General features: G+C 47.1%; 1 protein-coding gene across 2 annotated transcripts; it reads left to right on the forward strand.

Moving 5' to 3' along the window:
* Positions 1-1,478: 1,478 nt before the first annotated feature.
* LOC135813920 (macrophage mannose receptor 1-like) lies at positions 1,479-26,620 on the forward strand. Of its 2 annotated transcripts, none has more exons than XM_065326946.1 (24): positions 1,479-1,775; positions 4,158-4,286; positions 4,963-5,180; positions 6,966-7,140; positions 7,589-7,633; positions 8,022-8,314; positions 8,688-8,817; positions 9,524-9,565; positions 10,496-10,766; positions 11,657-11,820; positions 12,002-12,037; positions 12,573-12,805; positions 14,936-15,113; positions 15,665-15,685; positions 16,677-17,102; positions 18,575-18,622; positions 20,403-20,864; positions 21,942-21,992; positions 22,635-23,111; positions 23,618-23,665; positions 23,884-24,046; positions 24,203-24,432; positions 24,752-24,988; positions 25,868-26,620. In XM_065326946.1, exons 2-24 carry the CDS (start codon positions 4,232-4,234, stop codon positions 26,107-26,109), a joined length of 4,245 nt encoding a protein of 1,414 aa, XP_065183018.1. In that variant the 5' UTR covers positions 1,479-1,775; positions 4,158-4,231; the 3' UTR covers positions 26,110-26,620. The 2 variants fall into 2 exon arrangements, with proteins under 2 accessions (XP_065183018.1, XP_065183019.1); XM_065326947.1 differs by having other exon boundaries at positions 1,479-1,761.
* Positions 26,621-26,966: the final 346 nt, after the last annotated feature.

Raw genomic sequence — 26,966 nt, forward strand, 5'->3', positions numbered from 1 at the left:
ACAGCACTGGTGTGCCACTACTGGTACATACAGCGCCTTGTGACGATGTCATTCATAGAATGCCCATACATTGTAGAAAGTCTAGTTGCTCATTGCCTGTGTCGTCGAATTGTAAATGCAAGTCCGTGACAGGGGGGGGGGGGCATGCACAATTTATCCATAAAAGAGAATTGGATGACATAGTGTTGGCACTCCTCCCAAGTTGAACATGCACAGTACCCGTGTGTGTCTGCCACATCAATACACATTGTCGCACACAATAAAATGCCCAGTCCATGGCTACAGAAACATGTAACTGTGGAGTGCCACCAGCAACACTGGTCAGTGGAATGTCTGTGGTCAACTAATCATGCACTGCTGTAGTGCATGCAAAAAAGGCAATACTTCTTCAGAATATGCAATGTACATGCCTTTTAAGTTGTAGAGTGGAGCTCACTTCAGTCACAAACTTCGTCCTATGCACGTGAGTCATCGACTCTTGGTTTTAGCACTTGAAGAAGAAGCAAGAAGTAGACCGTCTTCTTGCTGTGTGTACATAACCGCAGCTCTACTACATGCATGATTATTGATACAATGTACAATGTAGATATGCGTCTTTCTAGCCATGTCTTACTTGTACTGGTAGCGTTCTGCATCTTACTCCTGTCTAGTGCTTCTACCGTTTTCACGATGACAGCGTGAACAAGAAGTATGGGAAGCGAGAAGTATACTGTCTTCTTGCTGTGTGTACATAACCGCAGTTCTCCAGTCATTGTTTGATGATTGATACAATGTACAATGTAGATCTGCGTCTTTCTAGGCATGTCTTACTTGTACTGGTAGCGTTCTGCATCAAACAAATACTTACTACTACTACTACTACTACTACTCTACTGTTGCAAACAAATTCCGGTGGAACAAAAAGTAAAATTTATGTCTTTTATACTCACGAGTTTCAAGCTGAAAAGCAATCCGATGATCAGGAGACTGGGCCATGGGGCTGGGGAGCACTGTGAGACCGGTAGTCAAGGGTCTTCTGTGTACTTCTACTGTTGACTAGCGACAAACAGCTGTCTGACATGATAATGATAATTATGAGTAGAGTGATTGTCTCGTTATACAATCACGTACATCCAGGCTAGCTAGCCTTTGCTACAACTAAACTCACTGACCCTCTACTCTAGCTCTGTCTCATGATGTTACTTTTTCCTACTGTATTCGCTGAACTGCCCCCTCGGACAGCTCTCTGACGCACTGCATGTTAGATAGTCGCCGATATCAGAACACATATCGCGATATGTGTTCTGGTATCTCGGCCTGGCCACGCTCTTACCTGGAGAGATCCGCATGATCCACTACGCGCGCACGGGGCTGAGTTGTCTGAGGCAGTGAGGGAGTGTGCAACTGCACGTGATCAGTGTCAACCACAAACAAGCGGTGATCGCTCAGGGTAGCTATTTCTCCTGCCGGCCTGGTCCGGCTTCCAATAAATCGGAAGGCTAGTGTTTTCGCTGAGTCGGTGCGCCTCGTGGCTTACTGGAGGGCGATGTAGCGTCAAGGCGCAGTGTGGATGCATGTGACGAAATAGCAAACCTGGAGAGTTGCTAGGAGAGCTTCAGGTTTCTCGTCCGCTTGCTGGTGTGCCGGGGAAAGAGGAAAGACTTCTCACTCCGAAGCAGGCTGAACTGCCAGCAGCAAGAGCTCTTCCCACCATTCAGGAGGCTAGGTGCCGAGCGTCTACTTAGCTGGCTACCGTCGTCATCGAGTCGTCGTCATCGAGTCGTCGTCGTCGAGTTGTAAGTACCCCACAACCATGTCTACCCGGCGGCCGGGGTATATCGGTATGCCCGTGTGTGTGTGTGTGTCTGAGGTCTGAGGTCTGAGGTGTGTGTGTGTGTGTGTGTGTGTGTGTGTGTGTACCTGTGTGCCGTCTATCAGTCTAACACTATGTCCGCTAAAAAAGGCTCAGCTCTACACCTCTCACCAGTGGTAGCGATGAAATGTACAACATCGTTACGAACTTTGTTAGCTCACCTCGTGCTTGCGCTCAGACTGAAGTAAACACGCAGAAGACTCCGTCACTCGAAGTCGTAGCATTCCAAGAGGCATATTTCTGTGTACCTTTGAAAGGCTTTGTTGCGTAGGCTATCCTGCACGGCTGGATCGTGTCCGATATTCTGCGACCTTTTGGAAGGTTACTGTACTGGTCGGATTGCAAGGCTACTGCACTTGTGGCGACCAAATGCGCTTCCCATTCAGATTTTGATGATGTTTGGTTGGACGGAGTTGCCGAGGACAAGTATTTTGTGAACGGAAAACTACCAGGCAGCCACAGGAACACGCTCTTGAGCGCTCGGCAGCGACGGAAGCTCATTACACAGGAGGTAGTGGAGGTTAGCGGTTGCCATCATGGCAGCTTGCAGCTACATAACATGACGTAGAAACGCTACAGTATGTACCGGGCATTTGATAACATTCCACGCTAGATTTCCTGCGGTGTTGTTGGTCAGTGGCATGATGCGGGCCCTACTTCCCGCCACAATGTAGATCTACCATTGCTAGCATAACTGTTCAGTTTGTTGATTAAATGCACACTCTTCCTCTGTCCTGTGTGATCAAGCACGTACTTAGCACGTGCTATAGTATATCAGCGTGACATTATACATGTTTGTGGATGTGGGTCTCTGTGAAGGACCCTCCACCATAGTGCTGCATGTTCTGCTTCATATTCCCACCTCCCAACGCAATGAACCATTGCTAGCGAAATGGGTACATGTACAGTCTGTATCGGCTATAGAGTGACCGGGTATAAGAATATATCGGCTACAGTGATATTGTGAAAAGAAGAAGGACAAAATGTTAAGAGTTATGACTAACTGTCCACCAACGTAACCAGATCTTATACAGTCCTTGTCAGTTTTGTGCCATTTTGTCGCACTCGCTGACTGTATAAGATCTGGTTACGTTGGTGGACAGTTAGTCATAACTCGTAACATTTTGTCCTTCTTCTTTTCACAATTATTTAATTGGCTCACCATCCGAGTTACAGTGATATTGGTAGGAAATATCAAAAGCAAAACGTATTTTATCCAGTACAAATATCATTATAACCAATATTATCGGATGTAATGATATATCGGATATTATGATGGCAACAAAGAATCAAAACATGCATAACACACTATATTATTATCAGCTATCGTGATAACTTTAAAATACATGTAGCAATAATATCAAAGGCCCTATTTTTGTACTTTCTTCACGTTGCTTTTTTTATAGTGATACATGTACTCAATCTGCGGACAGCATGCTGTTTCGTTCTTTGTGAACTCGTCAGCGCAGCACAGAGAAAATGAGGCCGAACCTGATAGCAATGAAAATAAAATTTCCAAAGCCAGATTTAAATCAGGCCCGAACGTACCTTGCCAGAGTGCTCAAACTGACAAGTCAGTGAGCTCTGTGATACATGTACATGTATATGTACATAACATAATTTTTTTATGGAAGTGTGGGCACTGTCAACTATGCAGCATGCTCATGTGTCAAAACGACATGCTGGAAGTATTTCCTTGCCTTTCATGTGTCGATCGAAAAAAAAGAAAAAATCGACCGTATCGCATATAGTGGTGCATCGGTTATAGTGATAAAATCACGGAAATCAAAAGGGTACGCTATAGCCGATACAGACTGTACTAGTATTGCAGTAAGTATGTCAGTTGTGTAGTGTACACACTTCCTCTGAGCTTATCCAGCCTGTACAGATGTGTACATGCATGCACATGTATAATTATGTACATACGTATTAGATGAACCTTGTTGTTCAAACATGTTGTTGGTGTCCTCCACCTTGTTACATGCTGTGACAACCAACAACATGTATGTACGTGGATGTGGGTCCCTGTAAGGGTTCCCTTGAACACCCTCAGCGGGCAGGTTTTCATACCAGGGCAGGGCGTACCGTATATACATGTTCTTGCAGCTCGTGTTGTATTTGTGTGAACAGCCAGATTGCACGATGATTGCGCAAAATTGTATGCAGAACTTCAACCTTGCCTAGCTCGCTCCCCTCTCCTTGTTGTATGTGGTTGTGCCTGTGAAATAATCATTTAGTGCAATTACCCGTTTGCATGCTCTTATACACTGTGCATGTGTGGCACTGCAATTCTGCTTGCATACAGACGGTGACCTCTGCCTTACTCGCTCGCATCAGTGCACAGCAGGCCGCGACCGGCGTGCAGAGTTCTTCTAAAGCATGGCGTGGCTCGCGTCACTATCGCTACTGTTGGCCTGCGTGGCAATGGCACAAGGTAAGCCAATCAAACCAAAATACATGTACTAGCAGCGTTCATTAGTTTGAGTTTTTTTGTTGTTGAAAAGGGCAATGGTAGCACGATAGTAGCATGATAGGGCAATAGTAGCATGATAGGGCAATAGTAGCATGATAGGGCAATAGTAGCATGATAGGGTTCTTAACTCCACCTATCTAACTACATGTATGAAGAGAGTTGATTTGAGGAAATTGGCTGGCTGAAAGCGTGCAGGTTTCTGCTGCAGGAACTGCTCGAAAGCGTTCTCACCAAAGATGGCAGCCTGAAGCTGAAGACAGCAATTATACCAGTAGCTGACATTGTATGATACTGTCTGGCCAACAGACTCACTAGGTTGTTCTTCTAGCAGTAATCGACGTTCTATTGCTGCACCATGGTCATGCTGCTGGTTCTTCTGCAAAATATCCGACGGGCCAATGTGCCCCCTCCCCAACACACACACACACACACACACACACACACACACACACACACACACACACACACACACACACACACACACACACACACACACACACACACACACACACACACACACACTCCCCTCCATTCTCTACTGCGTGTGCCTATTTTTGTCTACAAGTATTTTTCTCTCACTACAATCGGTTACAATATCCACGTGTCTGATGTCTCTGTTTCTGATTGCACTTGCTAGCCCAGTGCCCGACGACCACCGGCTACTTCTCTTCGGCATCCAGCTGCTACTACCTACAGCAGATGTCAAACTTCACTTGGGTTGAGGCACGCCAGTACTGCGTGTCCGTGTTTGGTGGAGATCTCGTCTCACTGCAAACGTCCTCCGAACAGACTTTTGTGAAGGGAAAGGCATCCGGCAGTACCAACGCAGTGTGGATTGGCCTAAATGATCGCCTGGTACGTAATTGTCCACATGTACGCATCGTTGCTATGGGTGAGGTCAAAGACGGAGGCAGACACAGTTTCACTTGGTTTACTTTAGCAGTCAATTACTTTCTGTGTTTAGGCTTGAAGTCATTTGAAAACCGACCGATCATGCTACCACTGCACGAGCAATGACTAATCAGCACAGTAAAACATGATGATGATACAGTGCATGGGACTGGGGTAACTGCTCTCTACTGACAGGTGCTCTCTACACACCGGTGCTCTCTGTAGACAGGTGGTCTCTACTGACAGGTGCTCTCTGCACACCGGTGGGTGCTCTCTACACACCGGTGCTCTCTGAAGACAGGTGCTCTCTGAAGACAGGTGGTCTCTACTGACAGATGGTATCTGCCTGTAATATACACACAGGTAGTCCCTACAGACAGCTGGTCTCTAGAGACAGGTGCTCTCTGAAGACAGGTGGGCTCTACTGACAAGCAGTTTATTGTGGCAGGTTACCATGTACAGCGGTACTACCCAATGAACATGAATGCCTGGGAACTAGGGAATACTTCCCGTCTCGGTATGCATACAGTGGAACATTGATCGGACATACTCGCATGGGCAGCAGGAAAGTGTACCGGTACTTCGTATCTGAGGTACATGTACTTTGTATCTGAGGTACATCATGTACTTCTTATCCAAACAATCTACATAGGGTGGATCAATACACCCGTACTGCGGATAATGCTTGTGTTGTGTCTACGTTCACACAAAGTACTCTTCAAGTTCACCAAGAAGAAAGACCATATTTTCCTTACGCATGCGCAATATGACATGTGAACATGTAGTCATAATATACTAACTACACTACATACCTGGTAACAATCCTCCCCTACAAAAAGTTGAATGTATATGAAAGAAAAATAATAATAACTACACTACATACAGGTCGTCCCTCGTTAATACATAATCTCTAATCTCTGGGACTTGACAAATGTTATGTATTAACGGGGTTAACCGGTATGTACTAAACGAAAGTGTACATAACTTGTTTGTGTACCGGAATATTTCACTTTTTTCAACTTTTCTGAGTGTTTCTTGCTACCACTACTAGGCAGCGAGATATTCTTGATTCCCTCGATATAACATACAAATTATGTTATAACGGTCACAGTAAGCGAAGATTCTACAGTTTACATGAGACATGCCCAGCCGCGCCTGTACAGTCACTCGAAAAAAAACAGAGCTTTGTCGGTTTGTGAGTGTGTGCTCTGATTTCTGAGCTAATTGTGTCCACAACTAACTTGCACAAGTAGAAACTAGAACACGATGTGCCTCCATTGGAAGGCCAAAAGACCGACAAATTATGTACTAGTGAGGTAGATGACATGCGGGTACGGAGAAATGTTATGTACTAACGGGGTCTATGTACTAACAAATTATGTACTAACCGACAAAATTTGTATGGAAGTGACCACATTTCGTCCGGGACTTGAGATTTCTTATGTACTAACGGGGTTTATGTACTAACCGGACTCGTATTAACGGGAGACGACCTGTAACAGCTTGCAATAAGCAAGTGTGTGTGTGTGTGTGTGTGTGTGTGTGTGTGTGTGTGTGTGGGTGTGGGTGTGGGTGTGTGCGTGTGTGTCTTCTCAGAGTTTGTACTAAGTGAGTGCCACTGTACGTGTGTCCTGTCCATCCCTTCTCGTCCCGTCCCATCACATCGCATCCCATCCTGCCTCTCATGCATCCCACCCATCCCACCTTGCCCCCCCCCCCCCCCCTGCGTGTGTCTGTGTCCATGCACAGGCCGAGACCAACTTCACGTGGACGCAGGCACCCACTGGCTTGTACTACAGCAATTGGAGACCCGGGGAGCCAAACAATGTTCTGGATGAGGACTGCGTCGTCATGGACGTCAATGGCTTCTGGCAGGACATATCCTGCTCACTCGCCTACGGATTCATCTGCGAACGACCAAAAGGTAAACTGTGCATGAGGAGAGAGAGAGAGCTGCAGATACAGTGTCTGTAAACCAACACGGCTGCATGCAGTGCAGGGATGTGCTTACTGCTGTTCCTGAACTACTTCAAAGTAGTGGCGGCTGGGTGTAGGCTGATGTTGTACGTTGCTTTACAGTGAGTGAGGGTGACTTTTGCGTTGGCGCTCACCCATACAAGTGCACTCCAGGGGCAGAAGTTGGCACTTTGACTGGGGCTTGTGTGCAACCTCTCAACACATTTGACCCTGCTCCCAGTAATGTTGTGCACATGATGGAACATAAAGTCATGTTGTCAATGCTGGTGTGCAGTATGGACACAATCTCAGCAGCCTAGCAAGACCATTGGTCAATAGCTACACAACACTATTGCCATATTGGGGGGTTTCTTATCGCAAGTACCTTTTTCCACTGTGACTTATCTATCTTACAGGTGCCAGTCCACCGACACCCATCCCAATCGGCCAGTACACCATCGGTAAGTAGAGGATTTGCAGCTAGTGATGCATGTTTCTGTATGTAAGCCACGCAGGCGGCATAGATCTTGACTCATCGGCGTGTGGATTGTGTTGAATCCGCATTGCTTGTATGCTGCTGCAGTATTATAATTATGCGTTTGCTAACCTGAGTCAGTCACGTGATTGATGTGTGCATGTATGCTACATGCTGGATGGCTTACACATCACTGAAAATGCATCCCTAACTAACAGGATGCTCTCGCAGGGGAGGGCAGGCATGCCTGAAAGCGTGGCTATCACATTTCACAACCATTCACACACTTTCTAATGAGAAGATTGAAACATACACGTACACAATATTTGCTTGCATGGCAACTCTCTGCCGTTGTGTGTTCCTCATGTACACAGAGGGTAGCACAGATTGCGGTCAAGGCAACTGGATGTACTACAAGGGCTTCTGCTACTTGTACAACCCGTCTTACAACAACTTTGACAACTCTCGCAAAGACTGCTTCTCCCAAGGTGCCACGTTGCTGACCATTTACACTCTAGACGAGCGAGGCTATGTGGAGGCTCTGCTGGCAAAACAGTCACGTTTCTACTACAGTGTTCGTATTGCTCTCAATGATATGCTGGATGAAGGCAAATATGCATGGGACGATGGCTCACTGCAAGGAAATCCTCTGAAGGCTGGCATTGCTGTAAGCATTAACGCATGCACCCCCCACCTCCCCCCCCCCCCACACACACACACACACATGCATACAGCTAGGTCTGTGCAATGTTAGTTATACCCAGTTGAAGTGATAAAACATGGCACTTTCCTTTCAATGAGAATAGCGTAACTCCTCTGTATCCTCACCATGATGGTAACTTCCAGGGCATACGGCTGCAATAAATATAATTTTCCTGATGATGCCCTTTTTTGGGAAAAAATTGGAAAGATTTGGAGAGGTATTTTCTTTCTTTTGTGTAGCCAAGAGCTTAGTGCGGAGGTGTGCGACAAACACGCCTTGATTGCCCTTGTTCCGTGTAGACTTACAGTAGATGGTCGGTGTTGGTCTGTGCTTTCAGAGATGGGGTAAAGGACAGCCGAACGACCAGTATCACTTGGAAGACTGTGTGGAGATACAGCGTACCACCTACGCATGGAACGACATGAACTGCAACTACTACCGCCCATACATGTGCAAGAAAGCATCAGGTAAGTTGAACACTGACACCGCTAACAGTTACTCATGATGGGGTTTCCCTAAGTTGTTTGGGTTTTTTTGAAGTTTCCGACAAAGCGTCAATGAATATGGCCATCTAGATTCATTGTGAGATTCTCTGTGAATAGCATTCTCTTGTCTCCCTGTCTGTTTTCACCTGGAATTTTTTTGGAAATGTTTGATGGGAGTACCTGAAAAAATGAATACTCTATTAGTACCCTTGAGAAGGCAGACAAGAAATGTTTACTGGTGACCCCAATCACCTCAATGGATCACACGTGTCATTGCCGCGGCGATTGCATGCATCATTGATCCTTCTCGTGTGCCACATGTAAGAATGTGAAGGTCCTGAGCAGTGTCTTCCCAACACGGGCATAATCAGGTCATCAGGACCGATGAAGGAATTTTGGGAATAATTCGACCTATCGACCTATCGACCTTTGACCTTTCCTAATATGTTGCTTCTTGTTGTAAGAAATCAAATCAAGCGCGCTGTGTCTGTCGTGATGGCTTAATCTTGCCCTTGTCTGCAGCCCTCGGGTCTACGGCCCTGGGCTGCAGGCTCCGGCAAGACTAATTATTGTGACCACCTGAGCACGCTTGATCACATGCATCTTGAAACCCGGCTGCCTATTGTAAAGCAACCAACTTACTAGGCTCACTGCTACCGCTGTGTCTGTTCATTACATTCATGTACAGTTGATGGTGCAACAAACTCAACAGTCTGGCCTCCCATTCCATGTAAGTGGCTAGGCATGCGATGTGCAACCCGTGATGCAGCATTCATGCATCCGTATATTGAGCTGGGCATGCGATGTGTAACATGCATTCATGCATCCTTATATTGAGGGTAGTTCAATGTTTATCGAATGGCAATACGTATCTAGTATTGACTGAGTACGAGGTCAATATAGGAAATAAAAGCCGAGTGAAAGACCGAGGCCTTTTACGAGGTTATATTTCCTATACTGACCAAGTACGAAGTAAATATTAGACTTTATATCACGACTAGCCAAGGCCTGTGTTCAGTCCCTAAAAAGGAGTCAAATATAAGCAGTCAAAATAGCTCTAAGGAGTGAAATATGCAGGGATATTTGACTGCTTAGGTATAGCAAAAATGTACGGGAGTCAATACTAAGGGAGTGATAAATGCAAGTATCTATTCGGAGACCTCCTCTGTGGCTTGACACAGGAGGCCTCTAACGCCCATTGGCTCCCCGGTCAGATCTTTTTTGGCTATGGTCTACATTCAACTTTACCCTTGCCTTGCAGCCTATGCTGAATGCAAACATGACCGGTCTCACCGTGACTTACCACAATGATTGTACCGGAGCATAGCCGACTATTTCAGGCTAATAGTACCGGCTGCATGCTCTACTCGGCGTGTGAACAATCACGTGGTATGCAGCGGGCGAGAGAGCATACAGGTGTGGGCACTGTCTTTGCTGGTCGTGTTTGCATGCATGAAACATCTCTACGCGGTTAGTACATTGGTACGGGATACATAGCGGATAGTGGCAGATGGTATGGTGTTGGATTATATATTTGGTGTCGTGTAACACGTTATCTGCGTGTGTGTGTGTGTGTGTGTACGCGCGCGCGCGCTCGTGTGTGTATATGTGTATATGTGTGTGCACGTGCATGTGCGGTGTACCATTTGGATGCATTCAGTGCAGAGCAAGTGTCCATCGCAGGCCACGTCGTTCCACCATCCCAACGGTGCTGTGTACTGCTTCACCGCCTATGGCAGGTCCAGTAGCCAGCGACTGACCTGGTCTGGAGCCAGAACAGCGTGTCGTCGTCTCGGCTCAACCATCGACCTGGCCAGCATCCACGACCATCTGGAGATGAATACCATCACGACTATGGTCAAGGGCTTGAGATACAGTACCAATCGTTTCTGGCTGGGCATCAATGATATGAATCACGAGGGAGGCTATGTGTGAGTCTAACTTCTCAGTGCTGGTGCTGCTCCTCAGTTTACTTGCTGTTGCCTTACAAGCCAGAACAATGCACCAAATGTTGTTCGGAAAATTAGGTTCTCTCGCTCACCTCCTGTTGGGCTCCTGTAAGAGGTCCAATGGCCTCTGAGATGCACCAGAGAAAAGAGAAAGGTGGACTAGATGCGTACACAATTACCTGCTCAATATTCTTTACAGGACATACTTCTGTTCTGTTCTATCCTGATTTTCACCGTACTCTATCACCCATGAAAATACCGACTGCTTCGTTGTATTAAAAGGGCAAAAAGGAAATTCGAACATTCACATGTTTACTAACGAACAGAATGGCAGCTGGATGCGCTTCATGAGTTTGAACTCTATCCGTAGACTTTGAAATATAACACCAGCCCTGCCGTAAATGTACATCAAAAATCAGCAGAAGCTGGGGAATTCCTGGTCAAAAAGTGTATCCCGGAATGAATCTCAGACTGAAGCTGCATAGATCTACACCATGTCCGGCAATATTTTTTAATGGAATGCATGTGATAATATTGATGCCGGAAAACAGATATGATGGTATATAGAAGTGGATCTATTATACGCTGTGCCCTGAAAAAAATGTTCATTTCAGTTTATGAGGTTGCGCTAAAGAACGTCCAACTTGGAAACTGGAGATTTTTTCGACACCTGCATACAACACGTCTCTTCTTTTGTGCTGCACCGTTGTTGTTGCTGCTGCTGCTGTTTCCATTGCCATTGCCATTGTCGTTGTTGTCGTCGTTGTTGTTGTTGTTGTTGTTGTTGTTGTTGTTGTTGTTGTTGTTGTTGTTGTTGTTGTTGTTGTTGTTGTTGTTGTTGTTGTTGTTGTTGTTTTTATTGTTGCATTCAGTTGGTCGGACAACACACCCACTGACTACATCCACTGGGACAACAACCAGCCGGACAACTATCGTGGTACTGAAGACTGTGGTGAGCTGTGGAACATCAACACAGGACGCTGGAATGATGCCAACTGCAACGGAAAGAAGGCCTACATCTGCAAGCAAGTGCTATGTAAGTCACACGTATCTCCACCTGGATGTACATGCATGATGTGATGGTGTACTTAGGTCTGAAGTGTTGCCGCTCCATTTCAGGGCAGCTGGCGTGTTTTGTTCTCGCCAGCCAAACACACCCAATCTTGATGATAAGCTGTGCATTTGTGTAAATGCTCTTCCTTTTCTCATTTGCATAGCGCCACCACCAACACAAGCCGCCCCTCCAAATGTCCGTAAGTGGCAATTATCTCGACCAATACTGTCTTTTTACCTGTCGTCTCGACTCACAACTGCATGCCTGATTTGGATGCATTCTCTGCCAGTGGGTTCGAGAGAAGAGAGGAGAGAGAGAGAGAGAATGAGAGAGAGAGAGAGAATGCGAGACAGAGAGAGAGAGAATGCGAGAGAGAGAGAGAGAGAATGCGAGCGAGAGAGAGAGAGAGAGAATGAGAGAGAGAGAATGAGAGACAGAGAGATACGTGAAAGAAGATGCCTTTATTACACCATTGTATTGTTGTTCAAGCATGTTGGTTTGGATTATAAGTAGCCAATTGCTGCCTCGAGTGTGAATATTGGATGCATACAATGTTTGGATGCACACATACTGCAGTTACATGAAAATAGTGATGTTATCTACTGCAGATGGATAATCACAGCTTCAGACCAGGACATTTAGGGAGTACCTTTTTCCACTGTGTTGTCACGGGTAATCTAGCATCACTCTTAACTGTTATGTATCATGGTGTGCCTCTTTGCTTTTCCGTGCAGAGGGCAAGTATTGTCCGGCTGGATGGGCTAGCTACGGTAGCTACTGCTACCAGGTTGTCGCTCAATCAGGCATGGCCAAGACTCGCCTTGATGCCCTGCACGCATGCCAACAGATGGGAACCAACTCGTCACTGGCCAGCTTCCACAGTGCGGCTGAACTGGGCTTTGTCGTCGCCCAGTTTGGCAATCAGAATGCCAGTGGCCGGGTGCACATCGGCATCAGCGATGTTCAGGTGAGAAGAGAAACAAGCTGCTGAGATTCAGACCTGTGTGTTACTATTATCATAATTTCATCGGCACATAACATGACTAGTGCAAGGAATTGAGAGTGACAAACCAACCACGGGGAGAAAAAGAAGAAGAAGAAGAAGAAAAAAAAGGAAGAAGAACAAGAGAAACCAGTTGACTCCAGCGAGACAGTGGTCAACCTATTTCACATCACGCAGTGCATTCTTAGAATCTGAGATAGAAGTCGCAGTGTCATAGGTTATACGGAAGGGAGAGCCAATGAGAGTAGGCAAGAAACAGGGGAGATCGGAGAAGAACAGATAAACGAGGAACGGGGAGCGAGACCTGGTTAATTAAGGGTTGCAGTGCTGTTGGAGTGCTGTAAAGTCACCTCGGTATAAACCGGACTGCTAGGACTGATGGCGGATTTCACATGGCTGTAAAGGCTGTCATAGCATATACATTCACAGATCTTAGAGATACAGGATAGTGCAGTGATGCTGGTGTACACTAGTACTAGTGTTGCTGCTACTAGCTTCAGACCTGTGTATCCGCAGTCGGGGAGATGTCCTATCTAGGACATCGCACTCTGATTGGTCACCTGTCCCAGGGTTGTCATGGAAGCATCGATCGCGCTCACACGATGAAAAGAAGTGCTGCGCGAGCATTTCTGAATGTATGTGGAGGATGCATGATTGTAATGGCGATGGTTGTCTTTGCAAATTGGTCAAGTTTGAGGGAATAGGCGAAGAATATCGGAAATCGGCAGGGATTGAGGTATTGTATATTCGATTCGCCATCGCATACCCGACCGAATGGCCGTTTTCGTTTGGGGATTTCATGTGGGGTTTCTCGTAGCCGCGCGGCGCTTCGTTGGAAACGATTGCCGGATTTTTCTAATTTTGAATGTTTTGTCTTTGGAATGTTTCTTCGTGCCCCGTGCGTTCATTTCGCCCCAAACCTGGCCATGCAGAGGAGGAAGACGAGGCAGCAGGCGCTAGGCCCGTAAATTACTGCCTGGAAGATATTATTTGGCCTTAGCTTGCTGTTGGCATTTTTTTGATTTCTTGGATACGACAGCTCTTGGCTAAAACTGGGCCTTGGACGGTCTTTCTTGGACATCAACCCAGGACGTGCCCCATTCGGCGTGGTGGTCATGGGCGTATTGCCGTCGCTTTCAGCCAGACCCTTCTGCTACCTGAAACCAATGGCGAAAGTAAAAACTTCATCGCAGCAGCAGCTGCTCTTCTCTCTACTCTTCATCTTAAGAACGTTTCTCTTCTCCATTCCTTCTTTCTTGTACTTCTTTAAATTTATCTAAATTGATATGATTGATAATATAAAGGATTCTCCGGAGGCAAATGGATGCCTATCAAAGGGAGTCTCCTGGGGAAAGGAAGTGAAGGCGGCTGCTATAAGAGAGGGAAGAAGGGACATGTCAAGGTGAAAAAATAGAAAAAATACAAACAGGAACAGCAGAAGCTACTTGCAAGAATTCGGTAGACCTTGTACAGAATAGTTGTGGTGCAGATGCTGTCCATGACCTCTATGAGGTCGGTCCTCTTTTCGCGCATGTGTTCTGTGTGCGCTGTGTCCGCGTGGGCGGCGTGCGAACTGTGCGCGGGCTGCGCAAGTTGCGCCGCAGAGTGCATGGGCACTTTATTTATGTGTACTTGGGCAACAGAATTGTGTCGCTAAGCTCAATCTGTCGTTATATGCAAGGTCGTATGATCCGATCTCCACTGTAGTAGCTTCAGACCTGCGTGTAGTGTAGTGCAGCTGGTGCACACTAGTGCACACTAGTACTAGTGGCTTCAGACCTGTATGTAGTGTAGTGCAGCTAACACTGTCACATTCTGTACCATTAACATTAATCGGGGAATAACTGGTGTGGGCCAGGAGATCTTTACCGTCTACTATGGACTTCATTCTCATAGGTGCTGTTTTGGCTACTTCCCAAATGGTTTGCAGAATGTGATATGGCATGCACATTCGTACTTCAGAAGTACTTTGAAGTAGGATCGATTGTGTTAGCAGTACTGGACAGGCAACAGTGTAGACTACTGATCCTGGACTACAGGGTAAAATCACAACTGGTTGTTTACCCGCTTGATTATCGCACTGTGCACTGTTAGGTGGAGGGTGAATTCCGCTGGGACGATGGATCGCTGGTGACCTACACCAACTGGCATACAAACGAGCCAAACAACTACCACGGCCGCGAGGACTGTGTCGAGCTTGACTACATCTATGGCTGGTGGAACGATATTCCCTGCTCTGCCAAGCGTGGATACGTCTGCAAGATGCCAAAGAGTAAGTCATACGTACAGCAGGCGGTGCTATTTTTTCTTCTTCTTTTTCTACAAATCCACATATCTCCAGACACTGGGGTGGATAACGGGGTGTGGTGGTGGGGCCCATTAAGCTCCGCCGACCAGAGGTCTCGGCTTCATAGCTCGATGGTGTATAGACTGGCATTCACTGTTCACATCTTTGTCATGTGATTACATTAGTGTAGAAAGCGATCAAGTCATGTGGACAGTGAAACCACCTGGCTGCGTACACAGGCCTGTCTGTCATGCAGTGATGCACACTTTGGGTACAGGTAACGGCAAGTTGAACATTTTGGTGCTCTGTATGTGTGCTTGCTCGTATTCGTTCTGCTGGTCTTCTTTGTTTGCCCTTGTCTCTTTTCACACAGCACTATTTGTATAATGTGCATGTTTGTGTGTGTGCGTGTGCGTGTGCCCGCACGTGTGTGTGTATGGGTATGTGTGTGTGTATGTGTGTATGCATGTGTATGTGTGTATATGTGTGTTCTCTTCTCTGTTGCGCTGTATTGCTTCGTGCTGCTCCCACTGCAGACAGTCCAACACAGCCAACTGGTGAGTGACATAATGTTTCTTGTTCTAATCCTGTGTTATCTGTACGGCATATGACAACACGTTTGTATTGTTAGACCCATGCATTGAGCCCCTCCCTATAGAGGTTGTGCGAATGATGTCATAGTGGTGTGAATGATGTCATAGTGGTGTGAATGATGTCATAGCGGTGTGAATGATGTCATAGCGGTGTGAATGATGTCATAGCGGTGTGAATGATGTCATAGTGGTGAGTCAGCGGAACCGCTTACCCTTTGGGCGCTATGTATGCAATGTGACGCTGTGCCGTGACTTTGCCAAAGCACCTCGACTGACGATGTAATTGCATAACCTCCATATATAGGCTACGTGTCCGAAGGGACTGTGAGAATAGTCATAACATGCACTTTCAACCATGCACATCTGTCTGGAAAGCCCTAAGCTTGTTTAGTGCGGTGATGATTAGCAACGTTACCAAGCATGCCACGTAGAGCACTGGAGACATTGCACCTTTTGATAAGTGGATTGTGATCGGTCGTGAACCGACCCTTCCCTAGTTCTATTTCCAAGTCAAACCGAAATAGTACTGGCGTTGATGGCAGTTGTGCGCGGAGTGGTTGTGCCGGCGTGTGTGTGTGTGTGTGTGTGTGTGTGTGTGTGTGTGTGTGTGTGTGTGTGCGTGTGTGTGTGTGCATGCATGTGTGTGTGTGTCCGTGTGTCCGTGTGTGTCCGTGTGTCCGTGTGTTTGCTGTGTCTAATCCACCACAGTTTACCTGACTGCTATTGTTTAAGGGGTTGGTGATACAGATGAATGATTTGAAGCGATACACGATACACTAACAAGAGGAGCCCTACCTGCGGCTTCTTGCTCGAACAATATACACGTTGTATTGCGTAGGTGAGATTTGAATGCAGTTATAGAACACAGTCAGACGAGCATTGTAGAGGGTATGTGGCAGCAGGGTGACATTAGACTCATCACTTGTTCTGGTCTGTGCACTGCGTGTAACTACAGGCCCAGTAAGCAACTGCCCGTCAGGGTCCACCTCGTACAACGGAAGGTGCTACAGTGTGGCGACCACTCCTGTCACATACAGCGATGCTGACACTGCTTGTAAGGCTAAGACGAATAAGGCCGGCCTTAAAGGTAGCCTTGTAACTATTCAGAGTCGCTACTACCAGTTTATCGTCACCAGTGTGGTGCAAGGACAGGTACCGAACGGCGGTCGACAGGAGTACTGGATTGGTCTGAACGACATCAAGACCGAAGGCATGTACGTGTGGCAGAGCGGTGCACCCATCACCTACTCCAACTGGGACTCTCATCAACCGGACGACTGGAGACACACAGAGGACTGTGCGGCGTGGAGGTCCTGGTCCAACAAGTGGAATGACTTGTCCTGCACTAGCAAGAAACCGTACATTTGTGAAGTACCAGACGGTGAGTGCCAGAGTGGGATTGCCTAGGTTTCCTTATTAAGCAATGCAGAGTGCTAGCTGATCAAAAGCTCCAGGTATACGTACGTGCACGTGTGTGTGGGTACGCGCGCAGTGGTGGGGGGTGCGTGCATGGGTGGTGACTTCACGTTCATGCCTGCCCAGCCATGATGCATGCTGGAGCTTGCCCCTTCCAGGCATCGAGTCACGCACACCGCAATGCTATCAGTCAGTCTTGACCTAGACATATTCATGGAGATTCAATGATTGCAAACTAGTAATGAATGTGGAGTATGATGTGGAGTATGATGTGGAGTATGATGTGGAGTATGATGTGGAGTATGATGTGGAGTATGATGTGGAGTATGATGTGGAGTATGATGTGGAATAGTAAGTACATGACTGTATTGTGTATACATACATGACTTTGTACATGACTTTGTACATGACTTTGTACATGACTTTGTACATGACTTTGTACATGACTTTGTACATGACTTTGTACATGACTTTGTACATGACTTTGTACATGACTTTGTACATGACTTTGTACATGACTTTGTACATTTTTTTTTTACGGGGTAACGGCCTCTTTTACGGGCAAAATAAAGTCATGTAGACGTGAAAAAAAATTGAGATACCATGAAAGTTAAAATAGAATTTTATTCAAGTACAATACATTGGGAAACTCCAAGAAATTCCACGTAAAACGGACGGAATTCAGTTTTCAATGGCCGATGCCTACCCCAGCACCATCCTGCGTCGACAGGCCTGTCAGGCGCCTTCTAGACCCGCGTAGCCGGAGGTCGACTGCATGGATCACAGCAAATTGGCTGCGAACTCGCACCCAAGCCATGATGATAGAAAATGGCTTGTCCCACTTGAGGGCGAGGCGACCAGCAAGTCGCTTCTGATAGCTGGCGTATTCGCGATGTAGCACCCCATCCGTGGAACAAACCAGTGGTGTGAACGACCCACGGAGGTCCTCGGAGGCCTGACGATACTTCTTTTTCTTCGCGTTAGCAGCGCGGTTGGAAGTAGCTTCCCAGGATGAATGGGAGTAACTGGGTGCGTTGGCATCAATGATGCGATTATCAAAAAACTTTGTACATGACTTTGTACATGACTTTGTACATGACTTTGTACATGACTTTGTACATGACTTTGTACATGACTTTGTACATGACTTTGTACATGACTTTGTACATGACTTTGTACATGACTTTGTACATGACTTTGTACATGACTTTGTACATGACTTTGTACATGACTTTGTACATGACTTTGTACATGACTTTGTACATGACTTTGTACATGACTTTGTACATGACTTTGTACATGACTTTGTACATGACTTTGTACATGACTTTGTACATGACTTTGTACATGACTTTGTACATGACTTTGTACATGACTTTGTACATGACTTTGTACATGACTTTGTACATGTATGTGGTTTGTTGTGTGATTATCCAGACACAATTACATCACTACCACCGATCCCGACACCAATGCCAGGAAATCGTAAGTTGAACATTAATGCCCTGAAGTGTAGCCAAGTGTGTGTGTGTGTGTGTGTGTGTGTGTGTGTGCGCGTGCGTGTGTGCGTGTGTGTGCGTGTGTGTGTGACACGCGGCCCCGCGATGGACCCAAGCGTCGTTGGAGAGATGTGGCAGCTTCAGACCTGCGTGCGACCGGTATCCCGGAGGCGCATTGGTACCACCTTGCTCAGGACCGGAGGGACTGGCGCGAACGTAGCCGTCGGAGGCCACCAAGCCAGCCCCAACCAAGAGTGTTCGTCTGTGTCTGCGGCCGCGACTTTCGCCGTCCGAATGATTTATCCCGACACAAGAACTACTGCCTCGCCTAATAGCTATCATCGCCTTCGGCGATGGGCTTTCCAAAGGTCCAAAGGTGTAACTTGTTATGTGTGTGTGTGTTCGCGTGTACGTGTGTGTGTATGTGGAAATGGTTTTGTTGGTTATCAGGAGTTATCTGTGAATTTTGCTTTTCAAAGTCTAGGGTGGCTGTACTAGGCATGTGAGTAGCCTACAGATAAAAGTGCCAGTTCTATTACAGGTGAGACGTGCTGCTCAACATAATTTTGTTGAGTAAAATTATTGACTCAAACTTCAACCACATGATCACTGAATTAAGTTTTTGGTGCGTTGCAGCAAAAAGAGACATAAGGGGCCGTCCGTAATTACATGTTTTTACTTAGAGACGTCTAAGAGGCGTTTCTGGTGGGTGGGTTCGCCTGCAAGGCGTTTCCAAAAAATACATTTCGGAGTGCATGCATGCATACCGCGCGTGTATGTACTGTAAGACATGTATGTATAACGAGGAAGTAAATCTAACGCTTTAACGGATGACATTTCTTCGTTATAATAAGATCCGTTGAGGCCATGTTGTGTGTGGATATGCCGGAATACTGCAAGGTCGTTAAACATATCTTCTCGTTAACCTATGAATTTTGGACAATCGTTAAATTTGCGACTCGTTATAATAACATGTCTTACAGTACATGATGTAGCACTGCTACAGCTAGTACTAGACCTACAGCTAGTACTAGACCTACAGCTAGTACTAGACCTACAGCTAGTACTAGACCTACAGGTAGTACTAGACCTACAGGTAGTACTAGACCTACAGGTAGGCGTTGAGACGCACTCAGTCTACGCTGCACTGCATGCACGGGTTACTGCAGAGTGGCCAGGGAACACAGGGAGACCGTTCGCTAGCTACACGTACAATCATGGTATTATAAAGGGTCAATTTTAGTATGGGTTCAAACAGGGACATGGACAAGGGTTCGCTGATACCAGTAATAGCTACATGTTTATCACTAAATTCGCTATATGCGAGTTCGTTATAAGTGGAGTCGTCTATACTGTATATGTGTGCATAGTATAGTGGTTATTATGAGTGGTATTTTCTGCATGTTTGAGGGGCGTTCTGGGGATGGGAGGGTGGGTCAAGAAAGAAACGCCTCTTAGACGTCTCTAAGTAAATACATGTACATGTATTTACGGACGGCCCCTAAGCCCCTTCCCTCACAGCCAAGTCAACAAAACAAGGCGTCTTTTGGATTCAGGAGTGCTAGTTTTGAAACACCTGGTTTGCTCAAAGTAAAGCTGATGTTACCTCAAAGTAGAGCTGCACCAAATAGGTAGAAAACATCAGTCTGCGTGTGTGTGTGTGTGTGTGTGTGTGTGTGTTTGTGTGTCTCTCTCTCTCTCTCTGTGTTTCTCTATATCTGTCTGCCTGTCTTCTCTCTGCTGTATCCATTGTTTGTGATATACAGCACAAGGCAGTTGTCAGCCAGGCTGGCACAAGCACGGTGGCTTCTGCTACGCATTCTTCGGCTCTCTGACTTCGGACGCGATGTCGTACTTCCCATCCTTGATCTTCCCAGCCACATGGACCAATGCCTACTCCACTTGTCAGCAGATGGGCACAACACTGGCTTCAATTCCCGACAACGCCACACAATGGTTCATCTTGAACCACATCAAGGCAGGCGATGAGAAGACCTGGTACAGCTGGTGGACGGGCCTGAATGACCGTGGAATGGAGGGTGGCTACTCATGGGTCGATGGCAGTGCGCTGGGCTTCACAAACTGGGCTCTTGGCGAGCCAAACGACATGAGCGGTGCTGAGGACTGTGTGGAGAATGTCATTTATCAAGGCTGGAAGGGCTTCACCAATAAGTGGAATGACCAGAGCTGCAAGTCCACCAGGACCTACCTGTGTCAGGCAGTTGCAGGTATGATTGCTTGCTGCTCATCTCACAGCTATACACTGCTGCCGTAGGCTGGTGTCTACATGCATGTGTGGGAAGATGCATGAAGGGTGGAATACATGACTGTTTAGTGTGTGTGTGTATGTGGGGGGGGGGGGGGTGCTTGCGTGCGTGCGTGTGTGTGTGTGGGGGGGGGGGCTTGTGTGCGTGCATGTCTGTGTGCGTGCATGTGTTTGTGTGTGTGTTGTGCTAGCTTGGCAATGGCCCCCTTGTACAAATAACAATACAAGTCACAGATCCTGTCAATTGCTCTACTTTATTTTATTTTATTTTTATTCTATTTTATTTCACCGTCCAATGGCAGAAGCCAATGCAAAGGAGGGGGCGTTAGCCAGCCATGGCAAGAGAAGGAAAAGACTTGTCTTGTGGCGTCCTTGTACACCAAAGAAGTAGCAACCAACACATTGCTCAAGGTTGTGAGCACAACCTCAGTGTTCAGTGTCAGTTTCATTGGAGGGCAGATTCCATTGAACAGGACTGTATTTTAGCATTGACCTATATTGTGGTCTGTATGCCGTGCGGTGTGTATGTGTGTGTGTGTGTGTGTGTGTGTGTGTGTGTGTACGTGTGTGTGTGTGTGTGTGTGTACGTGTGTCCCATATGGTGCAGTGGTATGTGCAGTCGATTTCCAATCGAGAGGTTGCGGGTTCAATTCCCGACGATTATGGTCGCACACGTCTTTCTTCTCTTTCTCATTCTCCTAGCTCTTCTTTCATTCTCCTGGGTGGTTACCAACAGCCAGTGTATGCCGGAGTATGTGGTGTGGTGTGTGTGTGTGTGTCGAAAAGAAAAAATGGAAAAATGGAAAAAAGGGATTCACTGGCCAGAAAAAGTCACTTCAAACAGCTGTGTGGTGGATACCAGGCTAAAATAGTGGCGGTCAATTCATCAGCCTTGCAAGCTGTTGAATGGTGCAATCCCAGCGCAAGTTGCTATGTCTAACATAGCTGTTCGCTATCATCGCTTCCGCGATGGGCAGATCTGAGATCTGAGGTGTACATGTGTGTACGTGTATGTGCGCATTTCCTCACAATTATCCAGGATCAATACCCAAGACGTTGCCGACCCCGACTGCATCCCCAGTGCCAGCAAGTAAGTGCAGTAGTTCATGGAGCAACTACACCACACACAGCAAGAGTACATGAAACCAAAACTGTGCAGCTTGTGACTTTTCTGTGTGGGTGTTTGTCACAGGGGAAATCCCTGGATTGCATCATACTTGGTGCAGATCTGTGGCAGAAGTGGCTCAGTCCGTACCATTGAGCTGCAGTTGTGCAGCAGGAGACCTGCTGGAATGCTGCTTGTACGCACTACGTGTTGCAAAAGAAGGATCCACATGCGGGATTCGAACCCAGCACCCCTGTCTTTCCGGGACAGTGCCCTACCGATTAGGCTACCGGGGATCACACACACTCATGCCATGTCATTCTTACTACATGCGTCACCAAAATGATGTAAATGCAGGAATTTTGCCGGGACAGCAACCTATTCGAGCTGCACTCTCTTGCCAGTTCTTGGCTTCATGTGCTCTTGTACGCATCATCATCACCGAATTGTGCTGCTGTCTTGTCATCGCCATTGGCGCTCTGAGCATTGCCATGGTTACCTGATTGCAGGCACTGGTGTAACCATGGCAACTGTACTGCAGTCAGACTATCACTCTGCGCCATGCAATACACGGCCCAGTGCTCACAGAGTGTCGCTTGATGTCCGTACTGTACATTGCTCGTGCAGATTATTACCAGCTTCCGGCGTGTCCAACGGGCTATATCACAACGGCAAGCAGCTGCTACTGGCTGAGCGACTGGAGCCAGAATGTGTCCTACAGCAACGCACGGTCGGCCTGCCGTACCCAAGTGGCGTTGGACTTGAAGAAGAACCAGCAGCTCGGCCAGTACAGCATCAGAGGTGACCTTGCCAGTGTCCACTCCTCACTTGACCTGATTGCGCTGGCTCAGGCGATGAAAGTAAAAGAAGCCGGCTCGGTTCAAACCGGCTGGTGGATTGGACTGAACGACATCCAGAAGGAAGGCATCTTCACGTGGACAGACAGCACACCGGTGGACTTCTTAGCCTGGGCCGAGAACCAGCCTGACAACTGGAGGGTCACCAATGGAGAAGACTGCGGGACCATTTACTCTAGATACACGTACCTCTTCAACGACATGTCGTGCAGCAACGAGAACGCATATGTCTGCGGATTCAGCAGATGTAAGTCATTAGGGCCATCTTCATACAATACATCCATATCTAACAGAACTTAGAATGGTGACATCATCTTCCGAGGGTGATTACACCACCTCTCATGGGTGATGAATTGATGACGTCACCATGCAAGACCCCAATGTTGTGTGATGATTGTATGACAAAGTTTAACAGCAGTCAGCTGACTATGTTCTGCAGGAAGAACATCATGTTACTTTGTCGTTGCCAGGTGTCCGTGTAAGTCTGGGCAACCACGCACAAGCACGTTGTGATCAAATTTATAGAGCCCTGTCCTAATTTTGTTCTACGACCAAGAGTAGTAGCCTTTGAAGCATGTCCTCTATTCCCATGTCGCCAAAACCTGTCAAAACATGTAGTGGCCGTCTAACATGACTGATCATGTACAGCCACTTGTAATGTGTGTGTGTGTGTGTTTGTGTGTGTGTGTTTGTGTGTGTGTGTGTGTGTGTGTGTGTGTGTGTGTGTGTGTGTGTGCGCGCGTGCGCGCACAGATATCAATGAGAGCAACGTACCAACCACCATGAACCCAGTCTACAAGAGTAAGCAACATCTCATGCTCGTAGATTAAGACAACTCTAAGGAAGCAATATTTCAAACACATGGACTTGCTTTACTCCTTCATTGATCAACCATATTCAGTATTTTCACCAAAGCTCGATCGATTACTATTATCACTCTCACAGAAGACTACAGACTGCATACTACTCAATCTCCGACCCGAGAACCAGTTCTGCTATTCTGTATGTTCCTGTTCCAGAGCTCTTCTGCAATCCAGGCTGGACTAAGTGGCACGGCAAGTGCTATCATGCGTACACTGCCATCCGTATGGTCTGGGACGATGCACAGTTCAACTGCTCACTGGGTGGAGGCACTCTGCTAGTTGTCAACTCGCCTGCCGAGCAGAAGTTTGTCACATCCCAGTAAGGAAATAAGACGTGTGTGTGTCTGTGTGTGTGTGTGTGTGTGTGTGTGTGTGTGTGTGTGTGTGTGTACGTCCGGCACTGTGATCTATGCCTAGTCCCGGTTACCAGGTATATAATCTGATCTCTTCATTTGCCTTCTACTGCTTGGTGTAGGATCACCAAGGGTCTGGAGTACTTCTGGGTGGGAATGAATGACAAGGACCGTGAAGGTGTCTACAGATGGGTGGATGGATCTCACACAGGTTACACAAGATGGGGTCCCGCACAGCCAAACAACTACAACAACGAGGACTGCGTCGCCATCAGCGCCTCCGACAGCATGTGGTACGACCGAGACTGCAACAGTCCCTACGCGTTCATCTGCGAAGTGCCCCTTGTCGCCAGTAAGTGTTCTTGTGATGCGCCACGTTTTCTCATTCTCCGGTGGCATCATAATTTTAAAAGGGTGTAGAGTGATGTTTTCCATCACGCCATGGCTCGTCATTTTCTCTCTGTGCATATCTGCATTTCCTCTTTGCTTGATGTGTATTTCGTACAATCCCATGTGTACTCTTTTTCGCTCCATTCCTGAAGCACTGGTGTGCTCCGGAATTACTGACTCTCCCTCTTCTCTTTCTGTCCGTGTGTGTGTGTGTCTGTCACTCCCTCCCTCTCTGCTTCCAACTGTCTGTCCGTTTGTCTGCTGGTTACTTGTATTCTTAGTGAACTACACGACCATGCCAATGCCCACAACCACACCGATGCCCACGACTACAAAGATGCCCCCAACCACACCCATGCCCACAACACAGACCATGATGACCACGCATGCCAACGTCTGGACCTCGGCAGCAGGAAACCCAACGGGCAGCAAGATGATGCCGAGCGCTAGCACACACGGTGGCCAAGTAACTGCTGCTTCCGGCAACCCACACACTGGCGTTCATCCCAGCAAGAGCAGTAAGTGCAGCATCAATGCAATTCATGTACTTTATGTGTGCTACTACTGTTTACCACTCTACACGTACAGTCAAACCTGTCAAGGCGACCCCTCGGAGAAAGCGACCACCTGTCCTAGAAGACCACTGGAGCCAGGACCAAGGGATGCTATTTCCAGTCAAATGACCCTGGAAAAGGAGACCACCTGGTAAAAGAGTCCAGATTTTGAAGGTTCCCTGAGCGGTCGTCTTAGACAGCCTCGGGTTTCACTGTTGTTGTCATAGGGTTCTAGTATCAGGGTACATTATACCAGAGTGTGCAACTCAGCACAATTGCTGCATCAAACCAGGCCAGGCCAAGTCAAGTCAAAGTTGGTTGTTAGCGTCATCATGGATCGCTGGAGTTCCTCTCATGCACAGCATAAGCTTAATCATGAGCAACCACAACCTCAACAAAACACGTCACTGTTGAGTCCTTTTGCAAAAGTGGCATATGCACACCCTGCTGTGTGCACTCTTTCTTTTTCCACCTTGTCATGTCCCTTCCTCCCTCTCTCATAACAACCACTTTCACTTCCTTTCCCCGGGAGACTCCCTTTGATAGGCATCCATTTGCCTCTGGAGAATCCTTGAACATATAACATCAATCAATCAATCAATCTTGCACACACTGATCAGTGTAGTATACTTCAGAGGAACTTCTAGGAGCTATGCTAATAAAGTATTGTGTACTTTAGGCTCTTCCGTAAGCAGGAAGTCCATGTTGCGCTCAGCTGTGACACACAGTGTTTTAAAAGCAGCTACAAAACCCTGTGAATATGCTATGGTGTCACTCGTTGACTGACGTAAGTGCATGTGTACGTGTGTGTTTGTGTGTGTGTGTGTACGTGTGTGCCCGCAGCTAACAATCACCTCCCTAGAGGCCCGGCACAGCAGACGGGCGGCATGAGCGCAGGGGCCGCAGCTGGAATCGCCATTGGTGGTTTGCTGGCTGTCATCGGAGCAGCTGTCCTCGTCTTCTTCCTCGTCCGTCGCCGCCGTAGAGCCCATGCTGGCCGCATGTCCTTCAGAACACTGCGCACCTCACCCAAAGCAACCAATGATGATGACGACGACGACGATGATGCTCTGCTTGATGACTAGGCAGTATCCACGATCAAGAACCAACCAGGACAAGCGGTCAGATAGTCGCGTTGTTTCTTGTTTGTCTATCGCTCAATGCCTTCATCTGGTACTCCTATCCTTCTTTATTTCAGTTTACTCTGCTCCTTCATTCTCCAGTCAGTCTGCTCACATACCCTTTTTGGCATCCAGGCTCCAAGCTAGCCTGTGTGAGCGGCAACGCATACACGTCACAGAATTCACCAAATCCCTTTCTATATCTTGCTCCTAGATCTCTCTTTTATGTCCTGCCAAGCTTCAGGAAAGCTATTTTAACGCTGAGCGTTTTGTCTATTTCATTATATTTTTATCGAAGCATTTTATTGAAACACATGTTTATTGAAGCAGATGGATGCAAATGCCTCTTTGGGTAATTTAGCACAACTTTCCGAGCAACATACACCTAACTAAGCACGCTGGCGTTCACAATATTTTCATTCTACTTTCAATCAGTATGGTAATGTACACGTGTACATGTTATTGTGTTGACCTATCAAGTATGTCATGCTGTGTGTGTGTGTGTGTGTGTGTGTGTGTGTGTGTGTGTGTGTGTGTGTGTGTGTGTGTGTGTGTGTGTGTATGCGTGTGTGTGTGTTGAAAATAATTCATAACGGGCGAGACAGAACAGTGAAAAGGCTCCAGCTAGTCCAGTCTGACGACACACATCGTCTTAGGCTTTCATAGGTCACAGTTCGGTTTTCACATGCATACTTGTCCAGATGTGTGTGTATGCAGGCTAGCTGTGCTGGAGGCTATCCAGGCTAGCTATGCTGGAGGCTATCCAGGCTAGCTATGCTGGAGGCTATGCTGTCTTATATGGCTCACATGATCAGTAAACG

This window comes from Sycon ciliatum, chromosome 4 (genome assembly GCF_964019385.1).
Source record: "Sycon ciliatum chromosome 4, ocSycCili1.1, whole genome shotgun sequence".
Taxonomy (NCBI): Eukaryota; Metazoa; Porifera; class Calcarea; order Leucosolenida; family Sycettidae; genus Sycon; species Sycon ciliatum.